The sequence below is a fragment of the Bombus affinis genome, chromosome 3, assembly GCF_024516045.1.
Source record: "Bombus affinis isolate iyBomAffi1 chromosome 3, iyBomAffi1.2, whole genome shotgun sequence".
Taxonomy (NCBI): domain Eukaryota; kingdom Metazoa; phylum Arthropoda; class Insecta; order Hymenoptera; family Apidae; genus Bombus; species Bombus affinis.
In genome coordinates this window covers 14,857,915-14,884,123 of record NC_066346.1, presented here as the reverse complement: position 1 = coordinate 14,884,123, position 26,209 = coordinate 14,857,915, and the positions used below count along the sequence as shown (strand labels likewise).

The 26,209-nt window shown below is 40.9% G+C and overlaps 2 protein-coding genes and 2 long non-coding RNA genes across 4 annotated transcripts; 1 reads left to right on the top strand and 3 right to left on the bottom strand.

Moving 5' to 3' along the window:
- Positions 1-589: 589 nt before the first annotated feature.
- On the bottom strand, positions 590-2,901 carry LOC126914935 (uncharacterized). The gene is made up of 2 exons (XR_007709955.1): positions 2,821-2,901; positions 590-702 (listed from the first exon to the last, which is right to left on the bottom strand). It is a non-coding gene; the product is annotated as an uncharacterized LOC126914935 (long non-coding RNA).
- Positions 2,902-2,940: 39 nt separating this feature from the next.
- On the bottom strand, positions 2,941-4,405 carry LOC126914854 (uncharacterized). Its single transcript, XR_007709874.1, has 3 exons — positions 4,160-4,405; positions 3,210-3,532; positions 2,941-3,131 (listed from the first exon to the last, which is right to left on the bottom strand). It is a non-coding gene; the product is annotated as an uncharacterized LOC126914854 (long non-coding RNA).
- An 8,325-nt stretch (positions 4,406-12,730) lies between these two features.
- On the top strand, positions 12,731-16,157 carry LOC126914256 (uncharacterized). Its single transcript, XM_050717903.1, has 4 exons — positions 12,731-13,591; positions 14,313-14,383; positions 14,501-15,422; positions 16,087-16,157. The coding sequence occupies exons 1-4, from the start codon at positions 13,534-13,536 to the stop codon at positions 16,155-16,157; spliced, it is 1,122 nt and encodes a 373-aa protein (XP_050573860.1). The 5' UTR covers positions 12,731-13,533.
- Positions 16,158-16,360: 203 nt separating this feature from the next.
- Positions 16,361-21,518, bottom strand: LOC126914255 (uncharacterized). Its single transcript, XM_050717902.1, has 3 exons — positions 20,501-21,518; positions 16,511-19,972; positions 16,361-16,458 (listed from the first exon to the last, which is right to left on the bottom strand). The coding sequence occupies exons 1-3, from the start codon at positions 21,516-21,518 to the stop codon at positions 16,361-16,363; spliced, it is 4,578 nt and encodes a 1,525-aa protein (XP_050573859.1).
- Positions 21,519-26,209: the final 4,691 nt, after the last annotated feature.

Below are 26,209 nucleotides of genomic sequence, written 5' to 3'. Positions count from 1 at the left end.
TGTAATATTCCTGTTTGGTTAGGTCTATATTTTCTAATGTGACAAATATGTGTATGGTGGCCATCTTGTACAAGTAAACTGATATTATTAGCGTAATTTTACAAATTACAAGTCATAAATTATTCCTTTTTCCAAACAAGGAAATATACGAGAAAAAATAGAACAGATTCTTACGATTATTTTTGTGAAGTTTTGAAAAAATCATGTATTTAAGTATTCACGAGAAAGGGGAGACAGAAAAGAAATGCAAGGATGGAAGGTTTCGAATATGTAAAACGTAGTGAAATCCGTAAATGATTTCATGACTGCTCTTGAACATTTCTTACAAACAAACGAGTCATCTCATACTTTCCTACAGGAGAAGTACATATTCATCAGAAAAAATTCCATTGATGTTGTCTATGAATGCTTATGCATCCAGCGAAGTCTGTGATTATTTTCTTTATCTGGAAACATACGTTATAGTTTTGAAGTTATAGTTTTACATTATTTGTTCACAATCGTTATAAAAAGACCGGAAATGTATTCAGGTCACGCACATGCTTTACTGCTTTATACGTACCATCGATGTTAAAAAACAACTCGCACCGAAAGGATTAATATAATTTTTATTTAAATTTTTTATTTCGTATTCATAAACGAAAACTGTGTTGTGTTGTTTGTCCGCAAATATGTAAAACGATTCCATTATATTATAAAGTTCTGAAAATCGATAATTTTCGTTATACATTTCGTTAGTTAAAATAGTTAAATGACTTTCCAGAAACAAATCATGCTTCATGGACATTTTGAGCTTAGTTAACGTAAAAGTTAAACCTTGTTCTGTAATTAGTTAAGTTACATGAAATTAAATGGATTTCAAGTAGCTGGTATGTAAATGATACTTAAACTAACATGTAATGCTTAAATCGTAAAATAAATATACATCTAAAATCAGTTAAATTTAGGGAATCAATATCGATAAACGCGAAACTATAAATAACATCTTTAAGTCAAAGATTATTTGAAAGAATTTCAATTTCACTTCAAACTTGAAAGGATATTTCAGATCAAGTAAATAACAAATTTATACCGGTATAGTGATCGCATGTTTCTTGAATTCAAACAATTTGTGTAATCGGTACGAGAATGTATGCAATATGGGATATTAAAGAGAATCGCATTAGGCATTATTGCACCATGTACGTCATAAATCGTCGATGAAAGCTCTGAAGCGGGCAAAAAAGTTTATAGCTTCGATAAATAAACTGTTCTTTGTAAATGATAGGTTAAAAAGTAGGTAATCAGCATTAATATCAATAGGATATTCCATCGAATAATTTTAAGGATCTTTGTATTATAACATATCCTTTAGATAAAAGATAATTGTTAGTTTTATAACGAAGAATCCACAAGTGTTTCTACAGTAACAAAGTAATTAACGTTTCCTTAAGGGACTAATTCTTGTTACAGATTTCTTTCACCTTCATCTTTGAAACTATTCATAAATTATATTTATATCTTTCAAAAAATCACATCCTAATCCTTAATAATGCTCACAGTTTTGTAGTATTTAATATCTTTTGATTTATTCGAGATTTCTTCAAATCTAATACAGAATTCAAAATGTTTCACGTATTTATTATAGTCTATAGATTATGCTTACAGACTTGGTTCATGTATGTACGTATGTGTATTATACATTATTGTATTTAAGAATTTATATGATCGTCCCATGAAATACCTCTAGTCTGTAGGAAACAGTCTGTTGCTACTATGGTTTAGATGAAAGAATATTATGACATGTCGTTTAACTGTATGATACCATCTATTAATGTACCAACGATGACTTTAATGACAGTCTAATAGATATTGCGCTACAACTTTTATCGACGTGACTTATTTCTATGATGCACTTCGACAAGCTGATTTCAGCCAAATCAAGTCAAACGAAGTTTCTTATGTTTAATATTCATATAAACTTACTATGCATGTACGTAGTTTGTTTCAATAGCATCTACGTACTTTAAGAAACTAGTTGATGACGTTGTTTCAATAACACAATCATAGTGGTTTTTAGAATAATCATGATTCGAACGCAGACTATTAGGGGATGATATGTTTTAAGAACAAAAATTATAGTTTTCCCTTCTAAAACATGAGATTGAGATTGAAATAATTTTGAAAGAAGAGCGAAATAATTTTAATTCTTTAACCATTTAACTCTACCTTAATAACAAAATACAAGAACGTGTTAAGTATACATTATTACTAATTTAATTATTTATATCACTAATAAACAATATTCTTAATTCGCAATTCTTATATCATTGAACTATACTATTAATGAAATGATTTTATATAACTTGCAATTCAATGGAATAAAAACATGAATGAAATATTTAAACATACCTACGTACATAGATTTCCAATAATTTTACGTAACTTTATGAATTAAAACGTTATAATATATTTTGCATATATATACGGTATATATCTGTTACATTTATCAAAAATGATTCTTGTTCAATTACATTCGCCACTTATATCGCGGAAGCGTAAAATTATTTCAAACAATATGAAAATAATTTATCGTGAAAAATATTTTACGTATTGTTTCTCGTTTTTATCGTAAATTAAGCACGTTCCCATTTCTTGCCATAAGAAATAATGGATAATCGATAACAATAGCGTAACGAAAGTAAAAATTATTGTTCATTCACGTTTTGAACGTAATTTTATCAGCTGTACTTTTTCAGCTACTTTGATTTTACTTAATTTCAAAGAACATATTTAAATAATAGCTGGCTTAACGTATGAAATATAACGTCGAAATATTACCGCGACTGTCTTGAACAGATTTCCGCCTGTAGATGACTTTAAACGTTTCCGTATCTCGTAATTTGCGAGAAACGAATCTCACATACATTTCTACGAGACCTTGCTCTGTCCACCTTGCAGTTCTTTCCTTGATTGACTTTCAAATTTCCCCCTGGATTCTAGGCTGTTTCTGTCATATAGAGTGAAGAGTTCGCTGGCCCTCGAAGCAAAGAGACAAGCACATAGAAAGTCTGCCTTTGGGGTTGGAAGTAAGCATAATTTACGATACGATGATCTAATCCCTTCATCACGCTTGGAATATACATGGTTGCCTGTAAAAGGACGCAGTTTTATATTCAGCAAGTTGCAAAGAAAAGATCTATGTCATTTTGTGATCTTATAGTACTCACTCGAGAGAAAAGGATATTTTAATCAACGTTATATAATATTGATGAAATCCAATTGCTGGGTCAAGAAGAAGAGAAAAATATCCTCCGCCATTGATAAGAAATATTTCATTTGACTTTCTGTTTTAATATACTGCGGGCACGAGAAAATATTTGCGCGTGTCCATATTTTCCAATGAACCGTTTTCCTATCAGCTTTTATATTTCAAATCAAATCCTTATAATCGTATGAAAGTACCATTAAATAATACCAAGTTTAATACATGTATCATGTATTTATATTCATATTATTTAAATACCTTTCGTAGTCACTGTATAACTGCCATCTATGGATAACACATAATTCTCTATTTTTTCCTTCTGTAGCCGATATTGCACGACATGCATTATTTATTGATTTGTACGTGTGTCCACAATAGGTAGATTTCTCTCTATGTGTATTCATAAAAAAAATTCGTTGAATTCAAATCAGATGATGGAGGAGATTATTTTATTGGACACGTTTATTCTATCTATTCTATCGAGGGTTCGATTTAAACGTTCGATTTAAATGTTAAATAAAAAGTACGGTATATCAAATAAATAGGATTAATTTTTGGATCTACGCTTATCAGATATTTTATACTTCTCTCATTAAACATGTACTACAAATTTACGAAGTTTTAGATTACTTCCTTGTAACATTCTCTCTCTCTCTCTCTCTCTCTCTCTATATATATATATATATATATATATATATATATTTGTATATATATATAAATATACAAATATGTACATATATATAAGATCGTAATCCGGGGATAATTCAGGGATCTATTCTGTAGTCTGAAAATCGAGTTTTTATTATGGAGTAAATGATAAAATACAAAAATAAACAACAATTAATATGCGTCTATAACAATAAATAATAATTATATAAACGGGAAATAAAAAGTCTTTAGTACAATGTTTACCTGAAAATCGAGAATCGATTTTCAACGTCCTGAGCTACCGATCTTTCTTCTTCAGTCTTTAAAATTTTAAATAACTATTCTGTAACCTTGTCTGTCTCTAATGTAACTCTCTGTCCGTCCGTTCGCGAAAAATTTGCTTCTTAAAATGGTCGTCCATAAAACAAAAGAAGGTCTGTCCGTGAAACACAGCCTGTCGTGCTACCCGTAAAACAAAAAGAATCCCTATCCTACATGAACTCTAGGGAGTTTATACCGCCCCTCGAATGGGGAGTGGAACAGATTCCCTTCAGATCCCCGATTACCGTTATCCACTTCATATATGGAGTTTGAAATCCTTCTTAGAATTATGAAAGGTCCTTTCCTAATTTCTTCCAGCTTATTTCTATTCATTTTTTTTCCGTTATGGGTGAAGACCATATCACCGATTTTAAATTCGTGTTCTCTTCTTTTTTTATCGTATTTTTGTTTGTTAATTTCGAAATTTCTTGTTGAGTTTTTGAATGCTTCTTCTCTGTCTCTTTTTAGGTTTATCTTATTCTCCATTATTTCCTTAGGGACGATTTCAATCATTTTTCCATTCAGTAAATGATTTGGGGCAAACCCCGTTACACTGTGTCTGGTGTTATTGTTTTCTTCTACGCTTTCTTCTGTGATTTTTGTCCAGTTTCTCTTATTTTTGTCTGAATTACATCTGATCCTGTTTACTAATGTTTGATTTACCCTTTTGTTCAGTCCATTGGAGGATGGGCAGTCTGTCGAGGTGAAAATTAATTTAATGTTCCTTTTCCTCGTATAGTCTTGAATTTCTTTGGATGTCATTACTGGGTATCGGTCTGCAAGGATAATTTTTATGCAATCAGTTTCTCCTGTCGAGTCTATAAGTTTTATGATATCTTCTGTGTGTTGTGTTTTCGATGTGGACATAAAAACAGCCCTTGAAAAATGATCGATGAGTATGTGCATGTATTTCTTTGGTGAGTTGTTATTGGGTGAAATCGACCTGGGAAATTCAGTGCTTCATAAATCATACAAGGTTGTTTCTTGGGCAGTGGTTCTGGCTTTCTGTCCAATCTTGCGTTACTCCCTTGTGTTTTTCTTCCCTTCGTCTGATATTGCCCCAAGAATCCGATTAAGCCATTTGTTGATTGTACTGTTTCTTTATCGATTTTATCTTGAATGTGTATGGGTAATCCAATAACAATTAGATTTATCCCTGTCTCTTCAGAAGTCTTCCTCCTTACTTCCAATATTAATCATTCCTTTTTTATGGCATATTCAGTGAATGAACCTGAAATGTATTTAAAGTTATAAGCGTATCGTACTGCAGACCAACCTTTATTGCCAGAAGCTTTTTGAACTGCCACCTTCCAATTTTCCCAGTTGTATTCTTCATCCTTCGGCAGATTTGTCTGGTACCATTCTGATGCTGTTTTTCCCAGATATTTCTTCAAATTCTTGATCCTTTTTTCATCAGTTTGGATTTCGTATTTTTCGTATTCGGTTTCATACTCATATTAGAGTATGGAAGGGATGCGTATGTGAAATATGAATATTTCATACTCCAATCTGTGGCTTTTTGCGTTCCATCAAATTGTTTTATGACAAAGTCTGTTCCTTCTCTCTCATGCATGTTTTGTTTCTGGAAGATTTCTAATAATGTTTCTGTTTGAAGATTGGGCTTTTCGATTTCGGTCTTTATTTTCCTTGTGGGGATGATCTCCGATTCTTCTAAGTAAATATCTCGAAACACGAAGTTTAAACTTGTACCGATGTATGACGCTGCCGTTGCGTCATCCATCGTGAGTGCAATGTTTCTGTAATGGCTTACCTTGGTTAAGTTGTTTGCGGCTTTCTTCACTATCGATAAACTGAATAACCGCGGACGATGATCTCTTGCTTGATATTCTGGAGGAAAGACATCACATACTTCATCTTCTGGTTTTCTTATGGATTCTTATGCATTCTATTTTCTCCCTCTTGCGTTCTCGTTCACGGCGATACGTAGCTTCACTTCTAACGGCATGGCGTAGTGAAAATCGATTTGTAAGATGGTAATTTGGTGATAATTCAGGGATCGATTCTGTAGTCTGAAAATCGAGTTTTTATTATGAAGTAAATAATAAAATACAAAAATAAACGACAATTAATATGCGTTTATAACAATAAATAACAATAATTATATAAACGGGAAATAACAAGTCTTTAGTACAATGTTTACCTGAAAATTGAGAATCGATTTTCAACGTCCTGAGCTACCGATCTTTCTTCTTCAGTCTTTAAAATCTTAAATAACTATTCCGTAACCTTGTTTGTCTCTAATGTAACTCTCTATCCGTCCGTTCGGGAAAAACGTGCTTCTTAAAATGGTCGTCCGTAAAACAAGGGAAGATCGGTCTGTCCGTGAAACACAGCCTGTCGTGCTACCCGCGAAACAAAAAGAATCCCTATCCTACATGAAATCTAGGGATCTTGCATATATATATGTATCCTTTTAAAATTCTAAAAAATTATACAGATTCATAAAAATATAGTTAAAGACTTTGTAATATAGCGGTTTTTAAATAAATATATATAGTTTTTAAATAAATGTTAAATTTCTTCCGACTATTCGTATCACATTACGATTATGCTCTTTTAGTTCTATAGCTTACGAAGTTAGTTTAGAAGTCGAGGCTTACCTCACAGGCTTACACAAAAGTATTGGTTGAAGTTTTCCTATCAAAAAAAAAAAAGTAAAAAAAAAGGAAAAAGTTGTAATCGCTTTAATCCGCAGGTTGTAGTTAACACGTTTGTGTTTCGATTTAAAAGTTAATTCAATTAATCCATAATATCGAAATGTTGCTAACTGTTATTTTATATTTTTTTTATATTATTTGATATTTAATCGTTTGATGAATACCATAGATATCTGATATTTAATCATTTAGATGAATTTCATAGATATGTAATATTTCATCGTTAGATGCGTTCCATCAAAGTTTAATATTCATCCGCCCACGTTCTCTAAGGGAAGATTTCATATAAACTAATATTCATAACGTTTTAAGACATTTATAAAATAATTACGTAACACTTTATGTTAATTTGGAAATTTAAATAAATTAGAGAATTATCAACACCATTCGTTGTTATAACGATGCTTAATAACTCGGAATACAAACAGCTTTCAAGTAATCGGATAAAATTTATCATGCTGCTAAAGTAAAAGTATGATTTATACAAGGTAAAATCTCCTTTGTAAGTAGTGTGATGCTCGTAATGTCAGGCACACGAAGTATACGCGCATATTATATCACGTAATTTCAGCTTTATTCCATCTCTTAATCGCTTGGTTTGAAGAAGCCGTAAGTAACAAGCGAAGCCATAGCGTAAAATAGTTTTATTAAACTTGTAAACAAATATAAGAAATATAGTCGTAGTATCCAACTGCAAGTTCAAATGCGAAAAATAACGTTCGGGAAAATTTGTGACATGGTGAGAAATTTTATACTCATATCCTAAATTGATAACATATATATTATTTGTAGAAAATTATATTTATTTGTATATATGTAAACATAATATCTATTAATGAAAAAGTTAATTAAGAAATATTCTATTATTATTACTATTCGTATCAATTATTTTTCATTTAATAAAAAACTAGTGTACACCAACTCATGTTCATTCTACTGATCTTATTTTTACGGTTCGAAATATATATATCGAATTTCGATTTTCCATCGTGTTTCGCTTATGATTCGTAAATATTAATTAGCATGCGATTAATTGGTGTTATAATTCAGAATGTTCGATATTCATTTACATTTATATTACTTTCACGTTATAGTTAAATATTTAACGTTGGTTAAATATTTTATTATTTGAAAGACTTGTGTCTATACTTCATATGCGACAAAAATTGAGAATTATTCATGTTTTTTAATTTAACGATCCTACTTTTATTTCAATTAAATCTCGATTCTTAAACTTTCATTTATTCGCGTCAAAATTAAATCCTAAGCTTCAATCCTACGCTTCCCTATGTAAAAACCTTTTAATCCTTATTTTTCGAATAGTTTGCGAGAATTTATCTTCGCGCAAGAATTAACGCCACTCAAGTACTAATTGATTCCATCTCCAGAGCGCTTAAGTGACATTCGATTGTCGCTTGAGTAGTTCTTATCCTCGCTGTAAAATACGACAGAATTTCGATTCCTCGATCATTAATTACATTATGAGACTACTTTCTCACGCTTTTCCATTCCACGCCGTGATTCCGCTCGCCTAACTACTCTTTCGTTATAGCGCCGATCAGACTTTCAACAAGGTCACGATTAATCTCGATAATGAAATTTCCATCACTATCGCAATAAAAAAGATTATTCTACGTTAAGCTATATCTTCTTTTTTTAATTGACAGAATGCATCGATACGTTGATCGCCACGTGAATTTTATAGATTTTGGCCAATAGATCGAATAGAAACACAGAGTGTGATTCTACGTGAAAGATAAGAAAGATAGGAAAAACACCTGGTATGATTTATTACAATTAATTTTTTTTCATCCGAGGATCGAAATTGAGGATTTAACCGGTGTACTGAAATTTTTACAAATTTTATTCCACATTTTCCACTCGGTTTTTCACGTAGAATCAGTAATTGCTCGCTTCTGCCGCAATATTTTTCAGCCCATTTACATTATTAAAAGAAACGTTTTACTTTTCCAAGGTATTGTATTACATTCGCGCACTCTTCTCCGACAACGTTACCTAATTCCTTCATATCGTCGGAAATTCCTTGGCCCGTGAGATTTAGCCTATTTTAGCGATCCTGGGAAATTCAATGAATAACAGTCGATTCGATCGATACGAGGAATTTTAAAGTTCGTTCCTCGGTATTCGTGTAATTTCATTATTCGCGTTTCATTCGTTGGGAACTTGCGTTAATTTGTTCGCCAACTGGAGGTTGCATAAGTCCGTCGATTTTTATTTCCACGAACTGTTAAAATAGGATAAAATTTTGTTGCCATAAATTGTATTTAACGTCTTTAGCGGAGTTATCAACCACGAGCTATTGTATAAAGCTTATTACTTATTGTGTAGAACTTTTACTATATCGTAGATCAATAACGTACTAAGATTATGAAAAATAATTTCACGTGGCTGAGATACGACGGAGATTCGGAAGATTTTGGAGATTTATGCTCGTAATATTAAGACTTATGTACGCGACTCGAATATTTATGTATTCTCCTTCAATATCCTTAATCCCTTCGATATGACGTATAAAATTTACAAATTGCCATTTTAACACAATTCAAATATAGTTCACGTGGACTACACGCGAACGATGTGGTTTCGAATTTATTAACTAAGCGTTATACGTTCCTCAATGTGGACATTACTTATGTACATGGAATGTACGATTATAGTTAGAAACGTGGCTGAAAATACAGATTTGTTAATGGTATAAGTTACAGTTGCACAATGATGAGTCATAGCAGATGAGATTACCATAACTTCGAATATAACTTTTATCGTTACAATTCTATGTTAACGTTGTATTTGCATCTGACAGTTTGTTGAATTGCGTGATATCACGAAGATGGCGAACTAAGTTTAACTTGGTTTAAGAATATAAGTTTAACGATAAGTGAAATCTACCAGTTTCTTCTCTTTTTTCTTCTTTTTTTCTTTTTATTTTGCTTATTTCCTTATTTCGTGAGTTTCGTATAATTCTCATCTATCCAGGAATAATTTAAATGTAGAAAACAATTCAACGAAATGAGAAATATACGTTTGTTTCATGTGCGATTAAAAAATTGCATCCGACGAATTTAATATATCAATTAATAAGTATTATATTTGTTTGGAATGTTATTTCTGCAAAATTGTTTAGAATTGTTCTTTGGATATTTAATAATACGTATCTTGTAAGTTAACGAAGATAATCGCGATTTGTTGTTTTTTTTTTTTTTTTTTTTTTTTTTTTATTAATGTAACTTTTACATACTGCTGTGTCCGCTAAAATAAATTCAGATATTATGGAGGTTTCAAATACGTAACGACAAGAAGATATTGTGCCTGGAAAATAGTAGTAAATGTTGAATATGTCGATGTTAAAACGTCTTTAATATATTCGGTATAAATATATCGAATTTAATTTATTTTCAAATTACATTATTATTTAATGCTCGCGATTAACAACCATTTCCAATTACATATTTAATGATGCATCTATTATCAGAACTTATTAAAACATCGCATCTCATCGAAGATCACGTTATTCTGTGATTGTTTCGTACTCGCTACGTTTTATGTACGTACACGTAATGAGAATTAAAATTTATCGAAGGAGGAGCTGCGGTCTGCGAATAATTTGTTAACAAAAGCGAAAAAAAAGAATCGTGTTAAATCTAACTAAGTATCTCTGTCTGTTGTTACAAATATTACGTTAAAATTGTGTACGAGACGAATAAATCGTAGAGAAATAGGGAATCGAAGAGGCAATTATGGCATAGAAATTAACAGGAAAAAATAATCTTATCTGTTAATTTTTATAGGATAGTTTGCTTTTTAATTTTTATCTATAGGGATAAGAGTAACCATTAGAAATGTAGTATCGTGGGCAAAAGGCCCAAGATATCGGCCGAACCGTATACAAAGTGGCGAGAGCCGTGGCGCCGTCGAGTACATCAATGTGTCGTCGGTCCTTTCAAGTGGACAGTTTTGTGGAAAGAACCTGCGTGACTCTGGCCACGGGGTTTCGGGACACGTGTTCGATGGGACGAGAAAAAACAAAGAGACGCTAAGGGTAGTGTTAGTTGAGACGCCAGCGAGAACGAATTCAAAAGGCGTGCAGTATGAGTTGAGAAGCGAGAGCGTGCGAGTGCAGATGCCGAAGACGAGAGTTGTAGAGTTGCTAGCGTTGTAGAGAGATCGAGTTGTTAGTTATAGAGTTGCGAGAATGATTTGAACGGAATAAGACTTTTGTGTTTTAGTTCAATTTGAACATTTATCGTTCTCTGTCCATTTAATCTCTGTTATTTTTATTTATCTTAATAAATAGTATTAGGAGAATTTTACAAATCTAAATCATCCTAATCCTATCCTTTTTCCGATACTACAGAAATACTTATAGAAATTTAATGGAATTTTCTGTTAAAATTACATCTACCTTGATTGAAGGAAATTTTAATTAATTTCATTCTTAAAACTCAACGAATCAAAGTAAATGCTTAACATTCGTCATACATTAATTGAATTCGCTAAAATTGATGTACCAAATACATTTCACCATGACGAAAATGTTTCAACGTTTGCATCGATATAATAGCGTTTGTACTGGTGTATTTATCGATGATATGTTTACTTGAAATACGTGAAAACAAAGTATAGCTACAACAGGCTGTTTAAAAACAGAATGTAAATTATTGAACGTACTTTCGTACTGTGACGATAAATCGTGGGGATTGTTAATGAATTATTATGCACTCGGTAATAAAATACGCTTGCAAAATACAACATCTTTTTGCATGGAAGCTTTGATATTAATATTAAATATGCAAACAGGATATACAGCGTGATGAAGGCTATTCATTTAGTTTGCTTATTACTTTATAGAATGTTATAAACGTTAATGTTACGCCACGAGGCTTAACACAGGCTGTATTTTCTAACCGTCACTCGCGGCCCTACAATGTCTCAGTCAGATCGTCTTATCTGACCGCCGGATCATATACAATGTATCGACGAGCGCATAGCTGTCGCCAAGCAGCGAGTTCTCGAAACGTCGAATTTGGTCCGTTACGTTTTCCACGCAAGAACAGACATACGTGATCATAGGCGCGAACGGTGGCGTGACCTAAGTATAGTGGGGGTCGTCTTAAAGATGAGACAAAGAAATCATCAAAAGTCGATCAGTTCCTTGTGACGCGTCGAACGTTACACTTTGAGTCAAATTCTGAACGCCAATTCAAGTCGATCCGCGACATAGCCAAACATTCGCTTATTTTATTAAGTATAATATCGTGCTACGTCCACCAAGAGACTAAGCTCAATTGTAAGAGCCTTGCTCTATATTGTATACATCTATATTATCTGCGTGCGATAAAGTTGTTAATTGTTTATATCTTTTCAATCGTGTAGACTAATTGTTGGAAATATATATTATTATAATTCTGTGACTCTCAGTGTTATACCGCATCAACCACCCCGATTATCCTAACCGAAATACGGGGATCGAACTATTCGTGGTGTCGATTATTCTAATCGTAACGGGAATTTACGACTCTCGTTGACGCGTATTCTAACGACCGCGTCTCCCCGCGATAGCTCGAAATTACATGGTCCTTCGAGCCGGATTCAGTGTCAAGTGAAGAGTGCACGCCAGTGACACCCACTACAATACAGTGCCACGTGAATCCAACACAACCAGCAGCGGAAGCGTTACCACCCCAGCGAGGTCAGTAACGTTAAGGGTCGACACATTTGAAGAGGTATAATTCGGTGGTTGAAACGCAACCACACATCCTCCTACCGCAAGGTGGATAATCGCCAACAGAAGTAAGTCCAAACGATTTCACTATCAATTACATAAAAAATAATGTCAACCGGAGACGAGCTCGCCAACTTGCGTCGTCGCCGGGGCTACTGTAGCGCCCAGTTTACACGCCTCGCAAAAAAACTGGAAGACATCGAACAATCAGGCTGTCCGGACGAGATCGACTTGCTTCAAATTAAAGAACGTCTAGAAACCTTCGAGAAGGAAATCCGTGCATTACAACACCAGATCGTAACTTTAGACGAGGGAGAGATCGCGCGCGGCAGTGAGCTAGCGGAAGAATACGAAAGGCTGCAATGCCGAGTAGCCAAACAATTAATCAATACACGACGAAGTACGCCGTCACAGTCGACAAGCGGCGAATCAGCCGTCGGCCGCGAGTCCGCGTCGCTCAAACTACCGGAGGTTCGCATACCTACATTTGATGGCGCCCTCGAAGATTGGCAGTCGTTTCACGATGCCTTCTCATCAGCGATAGATAGAAATAAAAATTTAGCACCGGTTCAGAAATTTCATCATCTCCGAACAGCCCTGACTGGCTGGGCCGCGCGAAGCATACAGTCATTACCCATCACCGACGCAAATTACGCAATCGCCATGGACGCTCTTAGGGAAAAATTCGACTGCCACCGTCAGATCTGCATGCGTCACTGGGATTTGCTTTTCGACTATCCCAAAATAACTAAAGAAACACCAGAAGCTATAGACGATCTTATCGAGACAGTTAAAGTACATCTCCAAGCGTTAGAAAGACTCGGGGACCCAGTCACGTCAAACGCCATTCTCATAAAGCTTGTCACGTCGAAGTTACCCTCAGCCGTTGTTCGCGAATGGCAACATACCCTACCGGACAAGAAATTGCCGCCATATACGCATTTAGTAGATTTTCTGAAAACACGGACGAATAGCGACAGAGCGTGTTCATCATTAACCGTCAAAAAGGGGGCGTCCGATCAACACGACCGTCGGCGACAGGACACGCCGCGAAGCTATACATTCTTAACTACACATAATACGTTGTTGTGTCCGAACTGCCACGGACAACTCGAATTATGGAATTGCCATGTCTTCAAAACGAAGACGCCCAAAGAACGCCTGGAAATCGCCAAAAGGGCGTCGCTCTGTACCAATTGTTTAGGCAAGGGACACGCTCTCACTCAATGCTCCGCGGGATCATGTCGCATCTGTAGACAGCGACATCACACGTATCTGCATCAAGGCCAGGGGCATAGCAAAACACGAACACGTGTCGGCCGAACATCGAGCGGTCGATCGTCAAGCGACCGATCATCCAGCGGTCGATCTTCGCCCAGTTCACCGTCCCCGCGTTCGTCACATCGTTCGAGACGCTCATCTTCGTCTCCCCGATCGTCTCGCCGGTATTCTCGCCGAGAGTCTCCCCGAGAGTCTCCCCGAGCGTCTCCCCGAACGTCTCCCCGAGCGTCTCGTCGAGATTCTCGCCGAGAGTCTCCCCGAACGTCTCCGCGAACATCCCCGACACGCGAATCTCGGTTACCGCGATCGGCGGCATCGGGATCGACCATATCGTCCAGTCCTAAACGACACGGAAAACAATGACGTCATCAGACAAGCCTGTTAGGGACCGAACCACAGAAAACGGACTCATCGACCCCGCTCCCTTTTGAACCATTGCAACACGACTTGTTAGTCACAGCGCAGGTCAACATCTTGAATAATGAAATTCAACCAGTTCGTTGTAGAGCTCTGCTAGATACCGGCTCTAGCATGAACTTTATCGCCGAAAGGCTCGCTAACTCATTAAAACTCAATCAACAGAAATGTTCGGTCCCAATCGGAGCACTCAACACGTTATCGACGACCTCGAAACGCTACATCACGGCCACGATCACCTCTATTGACGGCACATACGAACGCAACTTGACGTTTCTGATCATACCGACTATCGCGTCTTGGGTCCCAAACCAACCCGTAGATCGCTCAACAATACAGATACCTAGGAATCTCCAATTAGCCGATCCAAGATTCCATAGACCTGCTCCGATCGAAATATTGTTGAGCGCCGGACCAACACTAGCATCACTCTGTGTCGGCCAACTTGATATCAGTCAAGCAAACGGGCCCGACTTGCGTCTGCAAAAGACGAGATTCGGATGGGTCATCGGGGGGAGCCCAACCTCACAATCATTAGCATACGCATTTCACACCTCCACGACGGCTTTACAGGCGGACCTCGCCCGTTTTTGGGAAATCGACGAGGGTCCGTCCACCGCACGAATTTCGGAAGCGGAACGACAGTGCGAGGAGCACTTTCGAAATCACGTTCAACGCAACAACGAAGGGCGATACGTTGTCGCTCTCCCATTCAACGAAACAACTCCTCCGCTTGGATCTTCGAAAGCCATGGCAATGAAGCGACTCACTTCCCTCTGCCGTCGATTCCAACGAGACAAACAATTCGAAGCCGACTATCACGCCGTAATACAAGAATACTTGGAATTAGGACATATGACGAAGATCACCACGGACCACTGCACGGACGACGGATATTTTCTGCCACATCACGGCGTGATCAAAGAATCCAGCCGGACTACAAAACTCCGAGTTGTGTTTGACGGATCTGCACCAACCACCACCGGAGTTTCATTAAACGACGTACTTCATACGGGACCGAAACTACAAGACGACATATTTCTTATCCTGTTAAGATTTCGTTTTCATCAGTATGTCATTACAGGCTGTATTTTCGAGCTATCGCGGGGAGACGCGGTCGTTAGAATATGCGCCAACGGGAGTCGTAAATTCCCGTTACGATCAGAATGATCGACACCACGAATAGTTCGATCCCCGTATTTCGATTAAGATAATAGGGGTGATTCAGGTATGATAACACTGTGGCTCACAGAGTTAAAATTTATATTTCCAACACTTAATATACACGAATGAATAGATATAAACACTTAATAACTTATCACGCTGCAATAATAGAGCAGCACGGTATGAGACTTAATGTTAGAAATTCGGCGTTAGATCTTTGACTCAATGTGTAACGTTCGACGCGTCACAAGGAACTGATCGACTTTAGATGATTTCTTTGTTTCATCTTTAAGACGACCCCCACTATACTTAGGTCACGCCACCGTTCGCGCCTATGATCACGTATGTCTGTTCTTGCGTGGAAAACGTAACGGACCAAATTCGACGTTTCGAGAACTCGCTGCTTGGCGACAGCTATGCGCTCGTCGATACATTGTATATGATCCGGCGGTCAGATAAGACGATCTGACTGAGACATTGTAGGGCCGCGAGTGACGGTTAGAAAATACAGCCTGTGTTAAGCCTAGTGGCGTAACATCCTCCCCCCGTTGAGAGGGTACCGATCAAATGATATGGTGTGGAGTCAGGTGCGTCGCTGGCGAATCTCCTTCGCTCCGTGGGGGTGGTCGGAAGGGTCTGGATCTGGGTGAATGGGTAAGGGGTCCAATCTTTTGACGCCACGATCCAGGGTAGTTGTTGCCGTCTGCACGGTAGCGGTCCGTATGATTCCGTCGACTCCTGGATGGACCTTGATCACGCGGCCCAAAGGCCATTGCATGGGTGGTACGTTATCCTCCCTGAGAACTACTACGGTGCCTTCTCGGATATCATGTTTGCCCTTGTCCCATTTATTGCGGCGGGTTAGCTCGTTGAGGTACTCTCGATGCCATCTGCTCCAGAACTGCTGTTTGATCTGGTGGATGCGCTGCCAACTTGATAACCGTCCTGATGAAACTGTCCTGAAATCACGCTCCCGTAAACTCGTGAGTGTGTCACCGATTAGAAAATGACCGGGAGTGAGGACAGGGGGATCTTTCGGATCGGGTGATATGGGAGTCAGTGGGCGTGAATTGGGGATGGCTTCAATCTCAACCACAAGAGTATGAAGGTGCTCAAAGGTCAATAGCTCCGTGCCGACGACGCGGATGAGATGGCGCTTGAAGGATTTCACCGCGGCTTCCCATAAACCGCCAAAGTGTGGTGAGTTTGGAGGGTTGAAACGCCATTGTATCTGTCGGTCGGCGAGAAAATTCTGTACCCTCTCCTTGTGATCGTCAGACTGCAATAGGGTCCGGAGTTCTTGCAGCTCCCGGTTGGCCCCGACGAAATTGGTGCCATTGTCGGTAAGGATGGTTGCGCAATGTCCTCGCCGCGAAATGAATCGACGTAGAGCGGCTAGGAAAGCGTCGGTGGTTAGATCGCTGACTAGTTCTATATGGACAGCCTTGGTTGCTAGACAAACGAATATGGCAGCGTATATTTTTATTTTACGTCGGTTGCGATCCCTCCTCTCCTTGATGTAGAATGGGCCGCAGTAGTCGATTCCGACGTTCGTAAACGGACGCGATTCGGTAATACGCGCCTCTGGCAAATCACCCATCAAATATTCCACTGGTGGCGGGTTGGCTCTGCAGCAGCGGACGCACCTTTTAATGGTACGCCACACTTGGCTACGACTGTCGATCGGCCAGTAGCGCAATCTTACCGCGTACAGGGTGGCTTGTGTCCCGGTGTGGTGGTTTTTCCGATGCTCCTGGTTTATGATGAGCTCTGTAACAGATGCTTTGGGTAATATAATGGGGTATTTTTGATTGAAGGGTATAGAAGAGTTGGTTAGTCGTCCTCCGACTCGTAATATCCCATCTTCGTCGAGGAAGGGATTTAATGGTTGTAGTTTTCCTCCAACGTCCCTGCTTCGATCTTTCTGTAGTGTCCGAATTTCCGTCGCAAAATGACCGGATTGTATGATTTTGATCACCCTGTTGTGAGCCCTGGTTAATTCGTCTGTTGTTAGATGGGCAGCTAGGTGTTGTTTATGTTTCCATCGAAGACACCAAGCGACGACTCTGATTAGTCTGGTCCAGGACGAGTATCGGTGAAGGAGGGGGTTATCGTTGTTATTCGTCGTTAGACAGATCGTTTTTTTCTGTTCCGGGATGTCCCCCGACGGTGTAGGAATCCAGATCGGCCAGTTCTCCTGCTGCTGCTTGAGCCATTCGGGTCCGTGTTTCCAGATGTTTGGACGCAGGAATTCCTTGGGAGCCTGCCCTCGGGAGATCAGATCCGCTGGGTTGTCATCCGTAGGCACATGCCGCCAATCGGCGATGTTGGTTTTCGTTTGGATCTCGGCCACGCGGTTCGCTACGAATGTTTTTAACGTATGTGGCGAGGACTTGATCCACTGGAGCACGATGGTCGAATCTGTCCAATAAACGATCCGAGAAACGTCTATAGTGAGGGAATTCTTTACCATGGACATTAGCGAGGTGAGGAGCAATGCTCCGCTTAATTCGAGTCTTGGGATTGTCAAGGATTTTAGCGGCGCGACCTTTGATCGCACGGTGAGTAATTGGGTTTCGATATGTCCATCCGAGCTGAGACTGCGCAGATATATACATGCCCCGTATGCCTTTTCACTGGCGTCGCAAAAACCGTGTAGTTCTATCTGAGTGGCTGCCTTGACCACCGTTTTGCGAGGAAATCGAATATCACTAAGCAAGGGTAGTTGGGTATAGTATCGGTCCCATTCTGTATGCAATTCGGATGGCAATGATTCATCCCAGTCTAGTTTTAATGCCCAGACGCGTTGAAGCAATATTTTGGCTCTGACAATCACTGGCGCGAGCAATCCTAATGGATCATAGATTCGGGCTATCACCGAACTCATTGATCGCTTTGTGACACGGGTGATGGTCGCTGTGGGTTCAATTGAGTACAGTATTGTGTCATCCTGGGAATCCCAATAGATACCTAGAGTTTTCAATGTCTGTGACTCACCCAATTGTAGTGTTCGATTTGTCTCTCTCTCGGATAGTCCACGCAGTATGTCCTTATCGTTAGATGCCCATTCACGGATGTTTAAGCCGCCCGATCTGAGAAGGTCCGTGAGTTCGTGTCGTACCGCTATTAACTCTTCCTTTGTATCGGCCCCGGTGAGGGCGTCGTCGACATAGAAATCACGCTGTACAACCGATGACGCTCGCGGAAATCGATTTCCTTCGTCTTCTGCCAATTGTTTCAGGCAGCGGAGTGCTAAATATGGGGCAGCTGATAGTCCGAAGGTCACGGTGTTGAGCTGATAAGTATCGATTTCCCCGTTGGAATTGCGCCATAGAATCAGTTGATATTTACGATCGTCTGGGCGTACGAGAATTTGTCGATACATCTTCTCGATGTCACCCGTTAGGACATACTGATGTGATCGGAATCTCAGCAGAATCTCAACCAGATCTTCTTGGAGTTTGGGTCCGGTATGCAGAGTGTCGTTGAGAGAAACTCCGGTGGTGCTGATTGCTGATCCATCGAACACTACCCGGAGTTTAGTGGTGTTGCTCGATTCCTTTATCACGCCGTGATGCGGCAAATAGTAACCATTATTTGAGGGATGAGTGTGCGGAATCTTGGTCATATGACCTAAGTCTAAATATTCTTGGATCACCGTGTTGTACGCGGCTTCGAATTGCTTATCGCGTTGGAACCGGCGAGAAAGAGCGGCGAGTCTACTCATTGCAACGGACTTTGATGTCCCAAGTGTGGGAAGCTTCTCGTTGAAGGGCAGGGCGACGATATATCGCCCTTCCTTGTTGCGTCGGACATGGTTACGGAAATGTTCTTCGCACTGTAATTCCGCTTCCGATAAATGTGTGGTGGATGGTCCCTCGTCGATTTCCCAAAATCGCGAGAGATCCGTTTGTAGATCGGCTGTGGTAATGTGAAACGAATGTGTGCCCGATTGCGTGGATGGGCTCCCCCCGATAACCCAACCGAAGCGAGTTTTCTGCAAACATAACTCAGTATCGATGGATTGTGATATTTTAATCTGCCCGACACATAATGAGGCTAACGTTGGTCCCGAGCTCAATAATATTTCGATAGGGCTTGGTATGTGAAATGTTGGATCGGCTAATTTTAGATTTTTGGGTATCTGGAGAGCGGACCGATCGATTGGGTGGTCTGGGACTGCCGATGATATTGTTGGGATTACTAAAAACGTTGCTGTGCGTTCATATTTGCCATCCATAGAAACAATGGTTGTCGTTAGTTGGCTCCTTGCGATAGTGGTCAAGTCGTCGAGGGCTCCGATTGGGACCGAACATCTCTTTCGTTTTATACCGAGGGAGTTTGCGAATTTCTCAGTCATGAAATTCATACTAGAGCCAGTATCTAGCAGTGCTCTGGCTCGAATTGGAGATGCCCTCTTGTCTAGCACATCGATCTGTGCTGTGACCAGCAGATCATGATGCGGCGTAACGTCTAGAGATATATGTGTCGTTTCGGTCCCTTCCTTTGCGGCCCGTTTGTCTAGTCAGTTTTGACCTGGTTGGGTTTTGGACGAGGATTCTGGAACATTACCCTTGGTCCGTGATGCGCGTGACTCATACGAAGTGTGAACTTTTGTATCGCTTGGAGCCGAAGGTGTAGGGTTATTTGAATGTTTGGCGGGTCGTCTCGAATGGTGGACCGAACGCGACTTCGATGATCCGGATGGCGATTGTCCATGCGAGGATCGTTCGTACGATGAACGACATCCCGACGATCGACCGCTTGATGAACGACTGTCTGACGACGACCGACCGCTCGATGAACGACTGCTCGACGACCGCGAATTTTCTTGTATTTGTTCTCGGTGTAGGTACGTATGATGTCGTCGCCCGCAGATATGACACGAACGCGCGGTGCACTGTGTTATCGAATGTCCGTTGCCTAGACAGTTTGTACACAGCGATGCCATTTTTACGAGTTGAAGGCGTTCTATGGTTGATTTGGCTTTGAAAACTTTACAGTCTCTGAGGTTGTGGGGTCCGTCGCAGGTCGGACACACCAGCGCCCTGCTGGTTGTAGCATAGGTTCGTCCATGTGGTAGGTTATATCGGCGACGATGAGGTTTGGGGGGTGGCTCCTTTGTTTTCGTTACTTTAGAGAGGAGCTGATTCCCGTTGGCTCGTGTTTTTAGGAATTCCATCAGCTGATGGTAGGAAGGTACTTCCTGATTTGGCAACGTACGTTGCCATTTACGCATACTAGACGAAGGCAATTTTGACGCGATCAACTCGATAAGTACTACATCTGAAGTTACAGACTGTCCTAATCTTTCGAGCGCTTTGAGATTTACGCTGATGGTTTCCATCAAATCCTCAATGGCTTCAGGAGTTTCCTTTTCTATTTCGGGATAACTGCGCATCAATTCCCAATGACGCATACAGATCCGGAGGGGGCAATTAAATTTCTCCTTCAATGTGTTAAGCGCGATGGGGTAGTTGGCATCTGTGGGTTCCAATGATTGGATGCTCCGTGCGGCCCGTCCAGTGATAGCTGCGCGTAGATATTGAAATTTCTGGACATTCGTTAAATTTTCATTACGATCTACAGTGGATGAGAACGTGTCATAAAAATAGGTCCAGTTCTCGAGGGCACCGTCGAACGGAGGAGCGCGGACCTCTGGTAAGGTAAGTGATGTCGGCTCGGGCTTCACGCCTGAATCGCGCGTTTTAGTCGGAGAGGGGTTTGGTGCGGGTATTTTATCAAGGAGACCTGTGAACCGTACGTCAATCTCCAGCCTCTCTTGATACAACGCGGCGGCCCGATCGACTTCCCCTTCATCTAACCCTTCTAACTCGTCTTGAACCGCGAGTAACTTCTTCCAGACGTCGTCGAACGCTTGACGGCAAGATACTAAGTAGCCGTTGTCTACTTGACCAGACTCTTCGTATTCATCGAGTTGGCGTTTCGTGATTGTAAAGCGGTTGGCGAGGCCGCTTCGTCTCCGCCTCAATGTGTTGATCGAGTCAGGTTGGGCCATATTTGATTTTAATGGTAGGAACGATCTTACCTGGATCAAATGGGCGTTGGTCAGAGAGTCGGTTTTTACTCGCTACAGTGTGGCGTGGGCTCGTGTAGATGCTGAACGAAGGAGGTGTTCCTCTCCGGTGGCGGCTCCTTTGGTCAGTTGACTAAGGTGTTGGAATGTGGATTTCACGTGACACTGTATAGTCACTGGTTAGTGCACTTCTTTGATGGCACGTGATCCGGCTCGAAGGACCATGTATTTTCGAGCTATCGCGGGGAGACGCGGTCGTTAGAATATGCGCCAACGGGAGTCGTAAATTCCCGTTACGATCAGAATGATCGACACCACGAATAGTTCGATCCCCGTATTTCGATTAAGATAATAGGGGTGATTCAGGTATGATAACACTGTGGCTCACAGAGTTAAAATTTATATTTCCAACACTTAATATACACGAATGAATAGATATAAACACTTAATAACTTATCACGCTGCAATAATAGAGTAGCACGGTATGAGACTTAATGTTAGAAATTCGGCGTTAGATCTTTGACTCAATGTGTAACGTTCGACGCGTCACAAGGAACTGATCGACTTTAGATGATTTCTTTGTTTCATCTTTAAGACGACCCCCACTATACTTAGGTCACGCCACCGTTCGCGCCTATGATCACGTATGTCTGTTCTTGCGTGGAAAACGTAACGGACCAAATTCGACGTTTCGAGAACTCGCTGCTTGGCGACAGCTATGCGCTCGTCGATACATTGTATATGATCCGGCGGTCAGATAAGACGATCTGACTGAGACATTGTAGGGCCGCGAGTGACGGTTAGAAAATACAGCCTGTGTTAAGCCTAGTGGCGTAACACAGGCGATGTCGAAAAGATGTATCGACAATTTCTTGTGCGTCCAGAGGATCGGAAATTCCAACAAATCTTGTGGCGCAACTCTGACGGAGAAGTTGACACCTATCAACTTAACACAGTGACATTCGGGCTGTCAGCGGCCCCCTATCTAGCCATTCGGTGCCTCAAACAACTGGCAGACGACGAGGGACATCGATACCCACGAGCAGCGATGGTCTTACAGCGAGACTTCTACGTCGACGATGTTCTCACAGGAGCCGATACAAAGAACGAGGCACAACTACTGAGAACGGAGCTCATAGAATTGCTTAAACTAGCCGGCTTAAACATCCGAAAATGGGCAGCGAACGACCGGGCACTGCTACGAGGACTTTCCGAGCAGGACATAAACGATAAGCTGCTACTAGGCGAATCGCAAACTTTCAAAACTCTGGGTGTTGTTTGGAATTCCTTTGACGATTCGATCCTATATTCCGTCAAAATCAATCCTACCGCCTCTCGAATTACGAAGAGAACAATCAGCTCCGAAATTGCCAAGATCTACGACCCTCTTGGATTACTGGCACCAGTGATCGTTCGCGCTAAGATGTTGCTCCAACGACTTTGGACTTTAAAACTTGACTGGGACGAATCTCTTCCGGCTGACGTACACACAGAATGGAGCAAATATTATTCACAGCTACCTTTGCTAAATAACGTGAAGTTTCCACGTAAAACTATAATCAAGACTGCAGCGGAAATCGAATTACACGGATTCTGCGACGCCAGCGAAAGGGCGTATGGGGCATGCGTCTACCTTCGCACCATCGCTCCGGATGGTCATGTTTGGACACGACTCCTCACTGCAAGGTCAAAGGTGGCTCCACTCAAATCACAAACCATTCCAAGGCTGGAACTAAGTGGAGCACTTCTTCTCGCATCATTGGCCACTACAGTTCTTCAAGCGTTACCAAGCAACATTTCTCGGACCGTTTACTGGACTGATTCTACAATCGTTCTACACTGGATTAATACATCACCTCACACGCTGAAAACCTTCGTCGCCAATCGTGTGACAGAGATTCAACAAAAGACTCACACCTCAGATTGGCGCCACATTCCCACTACCGATAACCCTGCCGATCTCATATCTCGAGGCCAATCACCCCGAGACTTCCTGCGATCTACCATTTGGCAACATGGACCAGAATGGCTCCAACAACCTGAAAAATACTGGCCGTCGTGGAACCCAATACCATTAGTTGAAATACCAGAGCAAAAGAAGGCAACATGTCTGTCCGTGACTCCGCCTGACCACAGTCTACTGGAGAGATATTCTTCTTGGCCCAAGCTGATAAGAATTGCCGCTCGTTGCCTCAGATGGAGGCAAAAACAGGATCGGGGGGGACCTCTAACCACACATGATTTAACCGATGCGCATAACAAATTGGTCAAATTGTTACAACTCTGTTATTTTCCAGATGAAATACGTACTCTCCGCACAGATCGAAATGCTGCAGTGAAGGGGAAGCTGCAACGACTCAATCCATTTCTGGACAAGGACGAGATATTGCGAGTCGGAGGCCGACTCAGTCATTCACCAATGCCCTTCACTCAAAAACACCCAATCATTCTACCCAAATCCTCAGTTACAGCACTCATAATCGAGCATGAACACCTCCTAAATCTCCACTCCGGAACTCAAGCTACCTTATATGCCTTAAGGAGATCTTACTGGCCTATCGACGGCCGTAGTCAAGTTTGGAGCACGCTGAAGAAGTGCGTACGTTGCTGCCGAGCCAATCCACCTCCAGTAGAGTACGTAATGGGCGACCTTCCAGCTGCACGGATAACGGAATCTCGTCCATTTACTAACGTCGGAATCGATTATTGCGGACCGTTCTACATCAAGGAACGAAAGGATCGCAACCGACGAAAAATCAAGGTATATGTAGCAATCTTCGTATGCCTTGCAGTTAAAGCAGTCCACCTCGAGCTGGTCACCGATCTCACTAGCGAGGCCTTCATTGCTGCTCTGCGAAGATTCATCGCTCGCCGAGGATTCTGTGTAACAATTTATTCTGACAACGGCACCAACTTCGTTGGCGCCAACAATGAATTACGAGAGCTCCGAAACCTCCTGCAGTCCGACGATCATAAGGTAAAGATTCAGTCCTTTTTAGCCGATCGACGAATCGAATGGCACTTCATTCCTCCCAACTCACCTCACATTGGCGGGCTGTGGGAGGCTGCGGTGAAGTCCTTCAAACGACATCTCAGACGTGTCGCAGGTAACGAGCTCTTAACATACGAAAATTTGAACACACTGATCATTGAAATCGAGTCTATCCTCAACTCCCGTCCTCTGACTCCAATATCATCTGACCCAAACGATCTTCTTGTCCTTACTCCCGGTCACTTCCTCATCGGAGATGCACTAACAAGCTTTCGAGAACGAGATTTCCGGGACACTCCATCCAATCGTCTCTCCAGCTGGCAACACATTCAAAGGGTCAAACAACATGTCTGGCGCCGCTGGCATCGAGAATACCTGAACGAGCTGAACATCCGAAATAAATGGAGCAAGGGCAGTCACGACATCCGAGTAGGCACCGTAGTAGTCCTCAGGGAGGATAACGTACCATCCATGCAATGGCCTTTGGGCCGCGTGATCAAGGTCCATCCAGGAGTCGACGGAATCATACGGACCGCTACCGTGCAGACGGCAACAACTACCCTGGATCGTGGCGTCAAAAGACTGGTCCCCTTACCCATTCACCCAGATCCAGACGAGTCCGACCACCCACACGGAGCGAAGGAGATTCGCCAGCGACGCACCTGACTCCACACCATATCATTTGATCGGTACCCTCTCAACGGGGGGAGGATGTTACGCCACGAGGCTTAACACAGGCTGTATTTTCTAACCGTCACTCGCGGCCCTATAATGTCTCAGTCAGATCGTCTTATCTGACCGCCGGATCAAATACAATGTATCGACGAGCGCATAGCTGTCGCCAAGCAGCGAGTTCTCGAAACGTCGAATTTGGTCCGTTACGTTTTCCACGCAAGAACAGACATACGTGATCATAGGCGCGAACGGTGGCGTGACCTAAGTATAGTGGGGGTCGTCTTAAAGATGAGACAAAGAAATCATCAAAAGTCGATCAGTTCCTTGTGACGTTACACTTGTAACGTCGAACGTTACACTTTGAGTCAAATTCTGAACGCCAATTCAAGTCGATCCGCGACATAGCCAAACATTCGCTTATTTTATTAAGTATAATATCGTGCTACGTCCACCAAGAGACTAAGCTCAATTGTAAGAGCCTTGCTCTATATTGTATACATCTATATTATCTGCGTGCGATAAAGTTGTTAATTGTTTATATCTTTTCAATCGTGTAGACTAATTGTTGGAAATATATATTATTATAATTCTGTGACTCTCAGTGTTATACCGCATCAACCACCCCGATTATCCTAACCGAAATACGGGGATCGAACTATTCGTGGTGTCGATTATTCTAATCGTAACGGGAATTTACGACTCTCGTTGACGCGTATTCTAACGACCGCGTCTCCCCGCGATAGCTCGAATTTACATTAACTTCATATAGTTTAAGAAAATTATCACGGAATACACGTCACGTTGCACATGGAACATTTGCGGTGACATTTCAAAGACTGATTAACAGAATGTTATTATTGTGCCGTAGAGAAATACGATTAGTGCGCGGAATTTACTCGAAACTATAGTAGAAAAATGGTAATACGGCGTTTATTTAATTAGAATTTCATTTTACGTTTTAATCATTCTTAAGCAACCTTCCTCTTCTATATTTGTAAAAGAGGAA

What these genes read in the sequence shown, in the direction of transcription:
- LOC126914255 (XM_050717902.1), bottom strand. Translation starts at nt 21,518, where the DNA reads ATGGCCCAACCTGACTCGATCAACACATTGAGGCGGAGACGAAGCGGC. An exon ending in ACCCCACAACCTCAGAGACT is followed by an intron (nt 19,973 to 20,500) that starts GTAAAGTTTTCA and finishes ATATATCTCTAG; the next exon opens with ACGTTACGCCGCATCATGAT. An exon ending in TCCCCCTGTCCTCACTCCCG is followed by an intron (nt 16,459 to 16,510) that starts GTCATTTTCTAA and finishes GCGTGATTTCAG; the next exon opens with GACAGTTTCATCAGGACGGT.
- LOC126914256 (XM_050717903.1), top strand. Translation starts at nt 13,534, where the DNA reads ATGGCAACATACCCTACCGGACAAGAAATTGCCGCCATATACGCATTT. An exon ending in ATACGCATTTAGTAGATTTT is followed by an intron (nt 13,592 to 14,312) that starts CTGAAAACACGG and finishes TAGGGACCGAAC; the next exon opens with CACAGAAAACGGACTCATCG. An exon ending in TCAGTATGTCATTACAGGCT is followed by an intron (nt 15,423 to 16,086) that starts GTATTTTCGAGC and finishes GTGTGGAGTCAG; the next exon opens with GTGCGTCGCTGGCGAATCTC.